The sequence below is a fragment of the Mobula hypostoma genome, chromosome 14 (genome assembly GCF_963921235.1).
Source record: "Mobula hypostoma chromosome 14, sMobHyp1.1, whole genome shotgun sequence".
NCBI lineage: Eukaryota > Metazoa > Chordata > Chondrichthyes > Myliobatiformes > Myliobatidae > Mobula > Mobula hypostoma.
Genome location: NC_086110.1, coordinates 40,448,642 through 40,462,097, shown reverse-complemented (window position 1 = coordinate 40,462,097; position 13,456 = coordinate 40,448,642). Strand labels below are relative to the sequence as shown.

At 40.6% G+C, this 13,456-nt stretch overlaps 1 protein-coding gene across 4 annotated transcripts in view; it reads right to left on the bottom strand.

The window, feature by feature from the left end:
- znf507 (zinc finger protein 507) overlaps positions 1–13,456 on the bottom strand; it is a 62,119-nt gene that overhangs the window by 38,931 nt on the left and 9,732 nt on the right. For all 4 annotated transcript variants that reach the window (XR_010020301.1, XM_063066971.1, XM_063066972.1 and 1 more), the window contains exons 2-4: positions 12,369–12,442; positions 4,063–6,388; positions 3,317–3,428 (exon numbers count right to left, since the gene is read on the bottom strand). Coding sequence is in view for 3 of the 4 variants with exons in the window: in XM_063066971.1 (XP_062923041.1) it covers positions 3,317–3,428; positions 4,063–6,345 (2,395 nt within the window). In the remaining variant the exon portion in view is untranslated. The remainder of the gene's footprint in view (positions 1–3,316; positions 3,429–4,062; positions 6,389–12,368; positions 12,443–13,456) is intronic.

Sequence of the window (13,456 nt, the reverse complement as noted above, 5' to 3'; positions counted from 1 at the left end):
TACTAATTATACTGCCAAAAAAAACTTTAAAATACAATAACAGTTAAAACCTTATTTATACCGCCTCATCTGATAAAAATATAAATTCTTTTCTACTTATTTTCTACTTCTAGAGCCTTTACTTTCCATTGAAATGATTGCAGTAGTTGAAACTGCGGCAAGCTTAACTTGGTGTGGGTTCAACCAGAGATTTCTCGTGTAACTCCTAAGGAATTCTTGGAAATTGTACCACCTTTGGATTCCATGAAGAATCCAATGAAGGACTTTATTCCAAACAACAACAACAGACTTAGCAGCAAGTTTGAGGCTTCTGTGTTCGTATTACCAGCAATGAGAAACTACTTTGGGTAATTATCTAGCCCCCTCCATAAAATTAGCTGTGAACCATTAGAGCTTCTCAATGGCAAAGTACACTTGCGTTACAACTGTGTGTTCATGGCAGCAAGCATAGTGTGTTAAATATCTACCTTCACATCTTCAATGGTAAGGACTCAATGGCAAGCAATAGAACACAAAATAAAACTGCATATGCTTGTTGATTTTGTGAACTTTAATTGTTGGTATAAAATATCTCTACCCTTTGTCATAAAATCAAATGCATGGTGTCTTTTCCAACATTCAGACAAACTACATGGAGGAAATATAAAAAACAATCAAGACAAGACAAAACTTTAATGATTCATAAACTGAACAATCTCAGTGAAACCATTAAATACATGAATCAATAAAAACCAAAACTATTGCAGAATCCTATGAAACCAACACTCTTTCAAATTACCTGAACAGGGTTCTAATTCTATTTATGTAAATAGAGATGGGTTCATCGTTAGACTGTCAAAATACTGAAGTCACTGCTCCCTCAGTGGCTGTAATTCACTGCTGTCTATTTGTCTGCAGCAATATTGCTATAGCATTCTGATATGCAAAACGGACATTCTTTTTAAAGCATTCTTCATTGCTTCTGATTACTCATTCATTTCATTTTCAGAACATGAATACAGCTGGCAAAGGTAGCTCATCCTCATCTGTCCTTGAAGTGGGTGTTCATTTCAAAGGATAATTAATTGGTAATTGGTTTATTATTGTCATATGTACCAAGATACAATGGAAAAAGTGTTTGTCTGCATGCAATCCAGACAGATCATTCCATATGTAAGCACATCAAAGCACAAAAGGGAAAAAAAACAGAATGCAGAACATAACGGTACAGTTGCAGAGAAAGTGCAGCACAAGTAGACAACTAAAATCGGGCTGTGACAAGGTAGGAGATCACAATCTATGCGGATTGGTAAGAACATCTCACTGATGATCAACAATGACGCAGCTCAGGGATGTGTGCTTACTCTCTCTCTCTCTCTATGCTCATGACTGAGTGACTAGGCACAACTCAAATACTATCTATAAATTTGCTGATGATACAACCATTGTTAGCAGAATCTCAGATGGAGACGAGAGGGTGTACAGGAGCGAGGTACACCACCTAGTTGAGTGGTGTCGCAGCAACAACCTTGCACTCTACGTCAGTAAGATGAAAGAGCTGACTGTAGACCAGGAAGGGCAAGAAGAGGGATCATGGACCAATCAGAAGTGGAGAGAGTGAAAAATTTCAAGCTCCTGGGTGTCAATATCTTTGAGGATCTAACTGGCTCCCAACATAATCAATGCAGCTATAAAGAAGACAAAACTGCGGCTATATTTCATTAGGAGTTTGAGGAGATTTTGTTTGTCACCTAAAACACCCGAAAACTTCTACAGATGTACCGTGGACAGAATTTTGACAGGCTGCATCAGGAATCTACAGAAAGTTGTAAAATTAGTCAGATCCATCAGGGTACTAGCCTCCGTAGTATTCAAGGCATCTTCAAGGAGCAGTGCTGCAGAAAGGTGGCGTCTAATAATTAAGGACCCCCATCACACAGGATATGACCTCTTCTCTGTTACTCTCAGAAAGGAGGCCTGAAGGCTCACACTTAGTGATTTAGGAACAGCTTCTTTTCCCTGCCATCTGATTTCTAATTGAACCCATGAACACTATCTCACTTTTTTTTTGCTTTTGCACTATTTTTAATTTAACTATTTAATATACATATTTACTACAAATTACTTATTTTAAAAAATCTCCTGATATTTATCACGTATTGCATTGTATTGTTGCTGCTAGGTTAACAAATTTCACAACATATGCTGGTGATATTAAACCTGATTCTGATTCTGACTGAGATCAAGAGTTCATCTTCATTTTATAAGAAGTCTGTTAATGAGTCTTATAACAGTGAGATAGAGGCCATCTTTGAGTTTGGAGGCACACATTCCCAAGCTTTTATATCTTCTGACAGATGGAGTAGGGAGAAGAGCAAAAGAAGGTGGGAGGGTTCCTTGTTTATTATTGCTGTTTTACGAAGGCAGCACAAAGTCTAAACAGAGGAAACAGAGGGAGCACTCACACACTGCAGTTTCTTGTATCTTTGGGCAGACCTGTTGCTACACCAAGCTGGGAGTGCTGACTGTAAAGCTGGAGAGATGGTCCACTAATTGTTCCATTGTACTTGGGCATTAGTCAAATGCAAGGGATGAAAACAGGAAAGTGTAAAAGCCTTATTTGAGGGGATGAGTGGGGTAAACACTCTTCTGAATCATAAGGAATGCTAATAAGGTGTTTTATCATTAGTTGTGGCAGCTCCCTGCTTGGCCAGCTGTTAGTTTTTCCCGCATTGAGAACCCTGCTGAAAGTTCACCCCTCCAACCAATTCCAAGGGTCAAAATATCCCCCACTGGTTTTGGCAGACAGATGTCTGAACAACACATCCTGATGAAATTTAATTGCACATATGTCAAAAGGGAAAGAACTGGTTGAAATAAATTATGAAAGTCTGACAATATTTTAAACAAAATCAGATAAGAAATCTGCACTCATAACCTACATCTTCCATTTCAGATATTTGTAGCCTTTAAGTATTCATTGTTCACAAAAAGGATTCAAAATTAGGTCTGTTGTATTCCAAAATAAAGCCTGTTAATTCACTATCTGGTTCAAGCGAAACAAAATCACCTATGCTAATTTGCACCTCTGTGTAGAACACTTTGAGGCAGAAACAATGCTATACCAATTTGATATTCATTCTATGTAAGTTGTTTATTAAAAATAACTTTCTGGTCTAGACTCCAAAATACAAATCTTATTTCAAAATAAAATCTGTTTCAGCATACTGACTCTATGGCATACCTAGTGTAACCTTTTTAAGCGTGATTAACTTAATCATGATTAAGTTCATTATATTTTTCAAATTAAAGAGAAACATGCAAATATTCACATTACCTTCTTGTGCGTTTCCTGTTTTTTGTTCTCTACTAAAGTCAGCATTTTCATCATTTGTTGAGGAAATGTCAGAAAGACTATGCTGTTCACGTTCGTGATTCCTCAATTGACTCTATCAGGAAGTTGATCAGAACGGAAAAATTACAATGAAGTATATGTATACCATAAGACAAATCCAACAACATCTGACAAGGCAACAAAACTAAAAGTGGTAATCCATCACTTCACTCAGCATTTTAGTAACTCTGAAGGTATTACAATGGTTTATTACCAGAAGACACAGAAAATGTCTTGAAATGCATGCATTTGGCCAGAATGTAAGGAATCATCAGCAAGATGCTTAAAATTTTTAGTCCGTGAAAACTAAAATTTTTAGTCAAGAAACCTTAGCCTTAAGTTCAAAAGACCTTGTGGCAACTTTACAGTGCTGATTAAATCCACAATCCTCCACATAACAGTCAACAAGATTGCTTTCAGAAAGCTTGATTAAGCCAGTTAATTCAAAAATATCCTAAATTCTGCTTATTATGGTCATTCTTTAAACAATAGTGACCTTTAAATTTTGTCCCAAATTTACAAATGATTAGAATATAAACTGAACTTTACAAATTGTATATATTTGAGAACATATTATATTGCAGTAATATAGTTTGCAAGCTATTCTAACAAGTGATTTTTGTTTTATTTTAGTTTCTGCACAAAAGTACATATGTTTAAATAGTAGTGATTTTGCACTAAAGGTTTACCTTATAATAAAATGCTGCATTGCATCTTTTGCAGTGATACATCCGAGTCTTGCAATGGTTTATCATATGACTCTCCAGATTATTACTATCAGTGGCTATGTGATCACAGATTGGACACTGGTAAGGCTGCCTTTGCCGATGAACTCTTAAATGCTGCTTGATGTACCCCTTATTGCCACTGCTGTAATGACATAAGCGACAACGGTAAGGCCGTTCTGTGTTTGGTATATACTCCACTAAGTTGCCTGGTGAACTCAGGTCACTTGAAGGTTGACATTGTGCATTATCCTGCAATTCTTTTAGGATATCTTCATCAGAAGCATTTTGGTCTGTTCTTTCTCTCAGTTTTTCAATCACAGTGAGCAGTGACATGCTGATGCCCATTCTGATTGGTACTTCAGAAAAACCCGACTTAGTCTCATCAAGTTGCAAGTTATTACTAGTATGATCATCAGAATAATTGTGAGGTTGAGGAACTGAAGAACTGACTTCCATGCTTCTTTGTTCTGCATCAGACTCAGGATTTTTGACACTTGCTCGAGTAAATTCTGGTGCTCTCATTGGCATTGCAACAAGAGCTTCAGCAGCCAATGAATGAAGCCTCAAAGATTCAGAATTGGTTCTCCTTCTTGATGGGGGAACATTTTCATCAACTGCTGCAGGTTCAGATTTTAAAGCACCATTACTTTCTTCTGGATTCCATCTTAAGACAGCTGTTTCCAGTTCAGCTGCACTGGTAGCTTGTTGATATAAATCTGAAGAATCCTCACAATAGATCATGTGAGATTTTTCAGAGATAAGCCTCTTTTCAGCTTCAATATCTGGTGTCATCAGGAAGTGCTTTTCTGGAACACTCTCCCCAGCTCCTGGGACACGCTCTACTATGACATTGACATGTCCTGCCTTGTTAGAACTGCAATTAATGATCTTTTGTGCAGAAGAAAGAAGGCTATCGGACACTGTACTTTCTTGTTCACAATCAAGCATCAGAGGCCCCTCCTCAACAATTTCTACTACAGTATCAGCAGGTGCTTTTGACTGGACAAGAGCTGAATTTTTCACAGCAGTGTCAGACAGTGAGGCTTTGCAGTCCACTGAGTCCATTACAGTGATTGAGGGAGGGGTACAAAACTGCAGTGGATTTGATCTAACACAGTGCACACTTTCTGATTTGTGAGCTGGTGAGAAAACAATTATTGATTCATCCTCAGGAGCAGTGAGACCTGTGGAAGGAACTACTGAGGTAGCTGTCTCACATTCCTCAAAAATTGGATAAGAACAATCTACTTCACCAGCATGTTTCCATGCGTGGGTTTTTAACATCCTCTGACGGTCACAAGCATAACTGCAAATCAAACATCTATACATGCCATACTGGTCATAAGTGTACCACTTTCTTGGGCCTGGTTCAGTGTCAAAACCAACATTTCTTGATTTTGCATTGTTGCTGTCCACACCATCTATGGCATTTGGCCCTAATTGCTGTTTTCTTTGTATCTGGGCATCCTCAAGGTGCATCCACATATGAGCTTCAAGTTCCTCTTGTTGTTTGGAAACAAAACAACACACAGAGCACATCAATACCACTTCACCTGATTTTCCATGTAGTTCAAAGTGCTCCTTTAACTGCGAAAAAGTCAACGAATTGAATTTGCATAAATTGCATTGGTAACGGGTGAGCTTCCTGTGCAAATATTTGTGCGCCACAAAGTCTTTAGAATCCGTAGTTGCAAAGTTGCACTGATCACATGTGTAGCTTTCAATGTTGTTATGGCTACGTATATGTATATAATATACAGATGGCACAACGGTTACAAAGTTACACAGGGTACAACAGAAGCTCTTTGAAACTTTTGATTTATCTGCAGAATCAAGGGTGCTCAGATCAAGGCCATTGCAACTCTGAGGCAGATCTTCTGTTTTAAAATAAGTTTGCCTAATTGAGATGTTATCCTTTATTTCCTGGTTTAAATTAATAACTTTTTTGGCTGTGCTCTCATAGCTGTCTGTCTGCTCAATTATTGCACTGTTTGTGTCAGAAGTACTAATATAAGACCTCTTTTGACCAGTCAAAGAACACTGCTTTGATCTTCCCTTCTCCACTATCTTGCTCAATTTTTCAATAACTTGAATCAATGAACCTGGTTTTTCCATTTTCGACACGATTTTAGTGTCCACAAATGAATGAATTGCTAGCTGCTTCAAGAGATGCTCATCACACTTATGATTTGTTGTATAGCCATGGCTTTGGGCCTCAGTTTCTGTTATGGCATCTGATATCATATTGTCCAGTCCAGTGCAGTATTATTGTGTTTTTTCATTATACCTACAAAATCAAAAAAAATTATATTTAAAAGTTCATACAAAAATTACTTAACATTCTTAATAACATAAACTATCATTAAAAACTGTTTTTAAAATGCTGGCAGGTAAAAAAATACCATTTCATCAAGTCTGAAACTCTTCAGGCAAGAATTCGGGCTTGCACTGTAGAAATAACCGATCTGCTCTCATTCCTTTTTGACCAAGATTTTAAATAAGTCTAGAAAACGGAAATAGTACATCGTATTTGTGGTCAGTGTGGAGTCTTGCTGCTGACCTCAGGAACACCCAACTATCTTGTAACGTTTGTGACAAGGACTTCCTCTTTATCATCTCTGTTGTCATCAGATGTTACTTCTGCAGAGCAAAAATCAAACTGCTGGAGAAACTCAATGAGGCAAGCAGCACCAATGGGGGGGGGGAGAGAGGGAGGGGGGGAGAGAGGGAGAGAGGGAGAGAGGGAGAGAGGGAGAGAGGGAGAGAGGGAGAGAGGGAGAGAGGGAGAGAGGGAGAGAGGGAGAGAGGGAGAGAGGGAGAGAGGGAGAGAGGGAGAGAGGGAGAGAGGGAGAGAGGGAGAGAGGGAGAGAGGGAGAGAGGGAGAGAGGGAGAGAGGGAGAGAGGGAGAGAGGGAGAGAGGGAGAGAGGGAGAGAGGGAGAGAGGGAGAGAGGGAGAGAGAAGGCAGAGGACCGCTAAGGTTTCAGATCAAGACCCTGCATCAGTACTGAGAATGGAGACAGAAGGTAGCCAGTATAAAGAGTGGGTGAGGAGTGAGACAAGGGCTAATGGGTCACAGATAGACTGAGCAGGGGTGAAAGATAACAGGCAGATAGAGCCAGGTTAGGGGTTCAGAATAGACAGGAGGAATGAGATTGGAGACAGGTGCAGGTCAATGATGGGTAGAAGGAGAGAAAAAGAACGTGGTTTATACTATGTGGGCAGAGGGGAGGGTGTAGGTGGAGGCCCAATGTCTGTGAGTCTGCAAGTCTACTGAAGGGCTGGAGATGGCTTGTCCTGGGCTTAGAGGACTATTTGTGTGTGCAAGTGGGTAATGTGTGGGAGAGAGGGAGGAAAGGGACTAGTTTTGCTGTTGCTGTTGTAGTTGCTTCTGTTATTCTGAACATTGTGGATATACTATAGTGGCACCAGAACATATGGTAACCCTTGCGAACTCCCCCTAGCACATGCTTGGTAGGTGGTTAACGCAAATGACGTATTTCACTGTATGTTTCAATGCACATGTAATAAATAAAGGAATCTGACAGCTGCTGGAGGATGATGTGAGAACACATCTGATATGCAAAGAAGATGATCATGGGAACCATGAAGGAAGGATAGCAGCTGTTCAGGGTGATGATGGATAGTTATCAGGATACTACTGATGTCCATACTCTGGGAATGTTAAAAAAAATAACAAATGCAAAAGTCCAAAATCAAAAAACTATAGATACTAGAAATCTAAAGCTACTTTGAAATTGCTGGAAACAGGTCATGCAGCAACTGTGGACAGCAAATACAGACCAATTTTAAAATACTGCATCAGGAAATCCAAAAAAAAGGAACATTCAGGAAATGCTTATGTGATGTTCAAGAATTGTCAAACCAAAATGTTAGTTGATTGTCTCTCCACATGTTGTGCGACATGTTGAGTATTTTCCGGATTTTCTATTTAAAATATAATCTTGGCTTCTGAAATTCCACTGAAAAACTAAAATAGTGGGAGAAACTATAATTGCACTACAATGTTTCCCTAAAACTGTAATTGTACCTTGTATTTTTATTTTCAAGTTTCCAATTAATAGGTTGTTTTAGCCAATTCTTTTAAAAACCTTCTACTGAGAGGACAGAAAACGTAAGTTACTTCTGAAAAAATTTTGTAGAAAATATTTTGAAATATTTTTACTTATACAATAGACTATGTCATTCTTTTTCCTCTTGACCCCTTTAGTCCATTTTTTTTGATGTGTTAAGGTGTTGGTAGCACTGGATACTTACATCTAAATGTCAAGAGGAGATATAACAAAATCATATTGGATAAACAGAAGCTAAACAATCCACAGCTCAAGCAACACGGGACAGAGATTCAAAGTTTTGTACATAAAACAAAAGAAGATGCAAAGAAAAAACTGCTATTCTTTACTCAATTATTATAGTCCTATATGAAACTACTATAAAATAAAAATACATGTATTATAGACTATGGAGAGAAGAAAGAAAGCTCAACTAAAAATCAGTTAGGAGCACTTGTTAAGACAGTGGTTATACAAAAAATATGGAAAAAGAGGCAAAGTATGGAGAAGTTCCAAGCTTATTGCAGATTATTTCATCTCTGCTATTTAAGAAGGGTGGGAGGCAGCAGAAAGGAAACTATAGACCTGTTTGCCTGACATCGGTGGTTGGGAAGTTGTTGGAATCGATTGTTAGGGATGAGATTATGGAATACCTGGAGGCACATAACAAGATAGACCAAAGCCAGCATGGTTTCCTGAAAGGAAAATCCTGCCTGACTAACCTACTGCAATTTTTTGAGGAAATTACAAGCAGGGTAGACAAAGGAGATGCAGTGGATGTGATGTACTTGGATTTTCAGATGGCCTTTGACAAGGTGCTGCACATGAGGCTGCTTAGCAAGCAAAGAGCCCATGGAATTACAGGGGAATTACTAGCGTGGGTGGAGCATTGACTGATCGGCAGAAAACAGAGTGTGGGAATAAACTGGCTGCCAGTTATCAGTGGAGTTCCACAGTTGTCGGTGTTGGGACCACTGCTTTTTATGATGTATGTCAAGGATTTAGGCTATGGGATTAATGGATTTGTGGCTAAATTTACTGATGATACAAAGATAGCTGGAGGAGCGGGTGGTATTGAAGAACCAGAGAGCCTGCAGAGAAACTTTGATGGTTGAGGTGAATGGGCAAAGAAGTGGCAAATGAAATACAATGTTGGAAAGTATACGGTCATGCACTTTGGTGGAAAAAATGGGCAGACTATTATTTAGATGGGGAAAGAATTCAAAATGCAGAGATGCAAAGCGACTTGAGAGTCCTTGTGCAGGATACCCTAAAGGTTAACTCTAAGGTGAGCTGGTGGTGAAGAAGGTGAATGCAATATTGGCATTCATGACACCACATCTGGAGTATTGTGTGCAGTTTTGGGCTCCTTATTTTAGAAAGGATGTGCTGACATTGGAGAGGGTTCACGAGAATGATTCTAGGAATAAAAACATTACTGTATGAGGAATAGCTGGCAGCTCTTGGGCTGTATTCCCTGGAGTTCAGGAGAATGAGGGGGGATCTCATAGAAACATTCCGAATGTTAAAAAGTCTAACAGATTAGTATGACAAAGTTATTTCCCATGGCAGGGGAGTCTAGGACAAGAGGGCACGACTTCAGTATTGAAGGAAGTCCATTTAGAACAGAGATGAGGAGAAATTACTTTAGTCAGAAGGTGGTAAATCTGTGAAACTTGTCACGAGTGGCTGTGGAGGCCAAGACACTGGGTGTATTTAAGGAAGAGGTAGATAGGTTCTTGATTAGCCAGGGCATCAAAGGGTATGGGGAGAAGACAGGGGAGTGGGGATGACTGGAAGAATTGGATCAGCCCATGATTGAACGGCAGAGCAGACTCCATGGGCTGAATGGTCTACTTCTGCTCCCATATCTTATGATGTTATGGTCTTATTTTTAGAAATTAATTAAATATGGTGACAACACAAAAGATATCAGAACAAGGGAGTTGCTGAATAAGTAGAGCCACTACTACTATTATTCATTATCTGAGAAACCTACGTTTATATCCCTGGATGACTCCAACAAAGGACACTACGAAAGTGACAAAGAGCAGAGCATTCGGCATTTTGTGGACTTCACAGTACGAATGTTAGTGAAAAATGACAAGTACTGCTGTGCTGCTTTGACAATGAGTGGAATCAAGTGAGGGCAGACCTACTTAGTTGGAAAGTGGAGGTAATTCTGGAGGATGATACTGATCAATGATGTAACATGCAGAGGTCAGACGAATAAGGAAGACTAGTATATCATGGCCATGGCCAGAAGTATCATAGGTCCAATTTCTGTAGTGCAGTATGATGGCAATCTCATTGATGGGAGCCAAATTCAAGGCTGCCATAAACTGGTAAATTACTATATGAGCATTCAAACTCAAAACATTTTTAAAGAGTTTGCGAGATAGTAATTAAACCTGAAGATGCGAGAATGGGTGAAAGGTGAGAAAGAGGAAGATGTGATGACAATTTTGAAACAGGAAGAACGTACAAGGAGAACAAACTACATGGTCAGTTAGCTTGTGAGTCAAAACTGGAAGACGGGTGATCAACAATGTAGGAGGCAACAGGAATTCTGCAGATGCTGGAAATTCAAGCAACACACATCAAAGTTGCTGGTGAACGCAGCAGGCCAGGCAGCATCTCTAGGAAGAGGTGCAGTCGACGTTTCAGGCCGAGACCCTTCGTCAGGACTAACTGAAGGAAGAGTGAGTAAGGGATTTGAAAGTTGGAGGGGGAGGGGGAGATCCAAAATGATAGGAGAAGACAGGAGGGGGAGGGATAGAGCCAAGAGCTGGACAGGTGATTGGCAAAAGGGATACAAAAGGATCATGGGACAGGAGGTCCGGGAAGAAAGACAAGCGGGGGTGGGGGGGAACCCAGAGTATGGGCAAGGGGTATATTCAGAGGGACAGAGGGAGAAAAAGGAGAGTGAGAGAAAGAATGCGTGTATAAAAATAAGTAACAGATGGGGTACGAGGGGGAGGTGGGGCATTAGTGGAAGTTAGAGAAGTCGATGTTCATGCCATCAGGTTGGCCGTGTAAGCGGAACAAGTGCTACATATGCCCTTACACTTCCTCCCTTACCACCATTCAAGGCCCCAAACAGTCCTTCCAGGTGAGGCGACACTTCACCTGTGAGTCGGCTGGGGTGATATACTGCATCCGGTGCTCCCGATGTGGCCCTTTATATATTGGCGAGACCCGACGCAGACTGGGAGACCGCTTTGCTGAACACCTACGCTCTGTCCGCCAGAGAAAGCAGGATCTCCCAGTGGCCACACATTTTAATTCCACATCCCATTCCCATTCTGACATGTCTATCCACGGCTTCCTCTACTGTAAAGATGAAGCCACACTCAGGTTGGAGGAACAACACCTTATATTCCGTCTGGGTAGCCTCCAACCTGATGGCATGAACATTGACTTCTCTAACTTCTGCTAATGCCCCACCTCCCCCTCGTACCCCATCTGTTACTTGTTTTTATACACACATTCTTTCTGTCACTCTCCTTTTTCTCTCTCAGTCCCTCTGAATATACCCCTTGCCCATCCTCTGGGTCCCCCCCCCCGTCTTTCTTCCCAGACCTCCTGTCCCATGATCCTCTCGTATCCCCTTTGCCAATCACCTGTCCAGCTCTTGGCTCCATCCCTCCCCCTCCTGTCTTCTCCTATCATTTTGGATCTCCCCTTCTCCCTCCCACTTTCAAATCTCTTACTCACTCTTCCTTCAGTTAGTCCTGACGAAGGGTCTCGGCCTGAAACGTCGACTGCACCTCTTCCCAGTGATGCTGCCTGGCCTGCTGCGTTCACCAGCAACTTTGAACAATGTAGTAGGATTAGGTTTGAAAGAGCAAGAGGGTAGTTTCATGGGGAAGATGAAATCAAAGAGGGTCTTGGAGTAAACAAGAGAAAGGCAAGAGAAACAATGGGAAGTCTAGTGGGATGGGAAATGATGCGTTAATTGTACAGGTAAGCTGAGCAAATGGTCTGCTTAACAACATACACCCCTCACAAATACTTTTCATGTTGCGAGGAGAAAGAGGTTTTGGGAGAAAGAGGTCTGCAATAACAACATTTTGCCCTAATTTTAATGGAATAACTAGCAAGTTCAAGATTTCCATACAGGCATGCAACTTTGTCATTCTGGCTACCCAACTCAGTTGGGCTCCTATGGAATCCAAAGAAGAAGTAATATATACCTGCAATTTTACTGGGAAATTCAGCCGCAGAATCTACACCAAGTGTCTACATTAATTTTAATGGAGAGGAATGGCTGCAAGAGACAAAATAATCAGGAAGTTAGTCATCAAAAAGTACAGCACAGAAACAGGCCATTTGGCTTATCTAGTCCATGCTGAACTATTAAACTGCATACTTCAATTGACCTGCATCAGGAGCATAGCCCTCCCTACCCCTACTATCCACGTACTCATCCAAACTTCTCTTCAACTTTGAAACTGAGCTCACATGCACTACTTACACTGGCAGCTTGTTCCACACTCTCATGACCCTCTGAGTGAAGAGGCTTCCCTTCATGCTCCCTTAAACTTTTCACCATTCACTCTTAATCAATGACCTCTAATTGTAGTTCTACCCAACCTCAGTGGGAAAATCCTGCAGGCATTTTCCCTATCTGTACCCCTCATAATTTTGTATACTTCTCTCACTTTTACTGACCTCAAGAAAATCCAAACATGTGTTTGTGTAACACACACAAAATGCTGGAGGAAATCAGCAGGCCAGGCAGCATCAGAACTGATGAAAGGTCTCAGCCTGAAACGTTCACTATTTATTCTTTTCCATAGATGCTGCCAGGCCTGCTGAGATCTTCCAGTATTCTGTGTGTTGTTTAGATTTCTAGCATGTGCAGATTTTCTCATTTGTGGCCAAACAGATAAGTTTTAACTTTTGTGGCAAGGACTTCCTCTTTATCATCCCTGTTGCCAGTCTAGCAGAGCAAAAATCAGACTGCTGGAGAAACTCAATGGGTCAAGCAGCACCAATGGTGGTGGTGGGAGAGAACTGCTGAGGTTTCAGATCAAGACCCTACACCAGTACTCATAATGGACAGAGAAGGTCGTCAGTATAAAGGGTGGGTGGAGAGTGAGAGAAGGGCTAGTGTAGGGGTCGCCAACCCATCGATCGCGATTAACCAGTCGATCTTTGAGGCTTTCCCAGTAGATCCCGAAAAAAAAAATCAAAAATAAATACACAAATACCGTTGTAATGTGAGCATTATAAAATTAAGTAATATTAATTAGGATAATGGTAATATAACAATACTTTT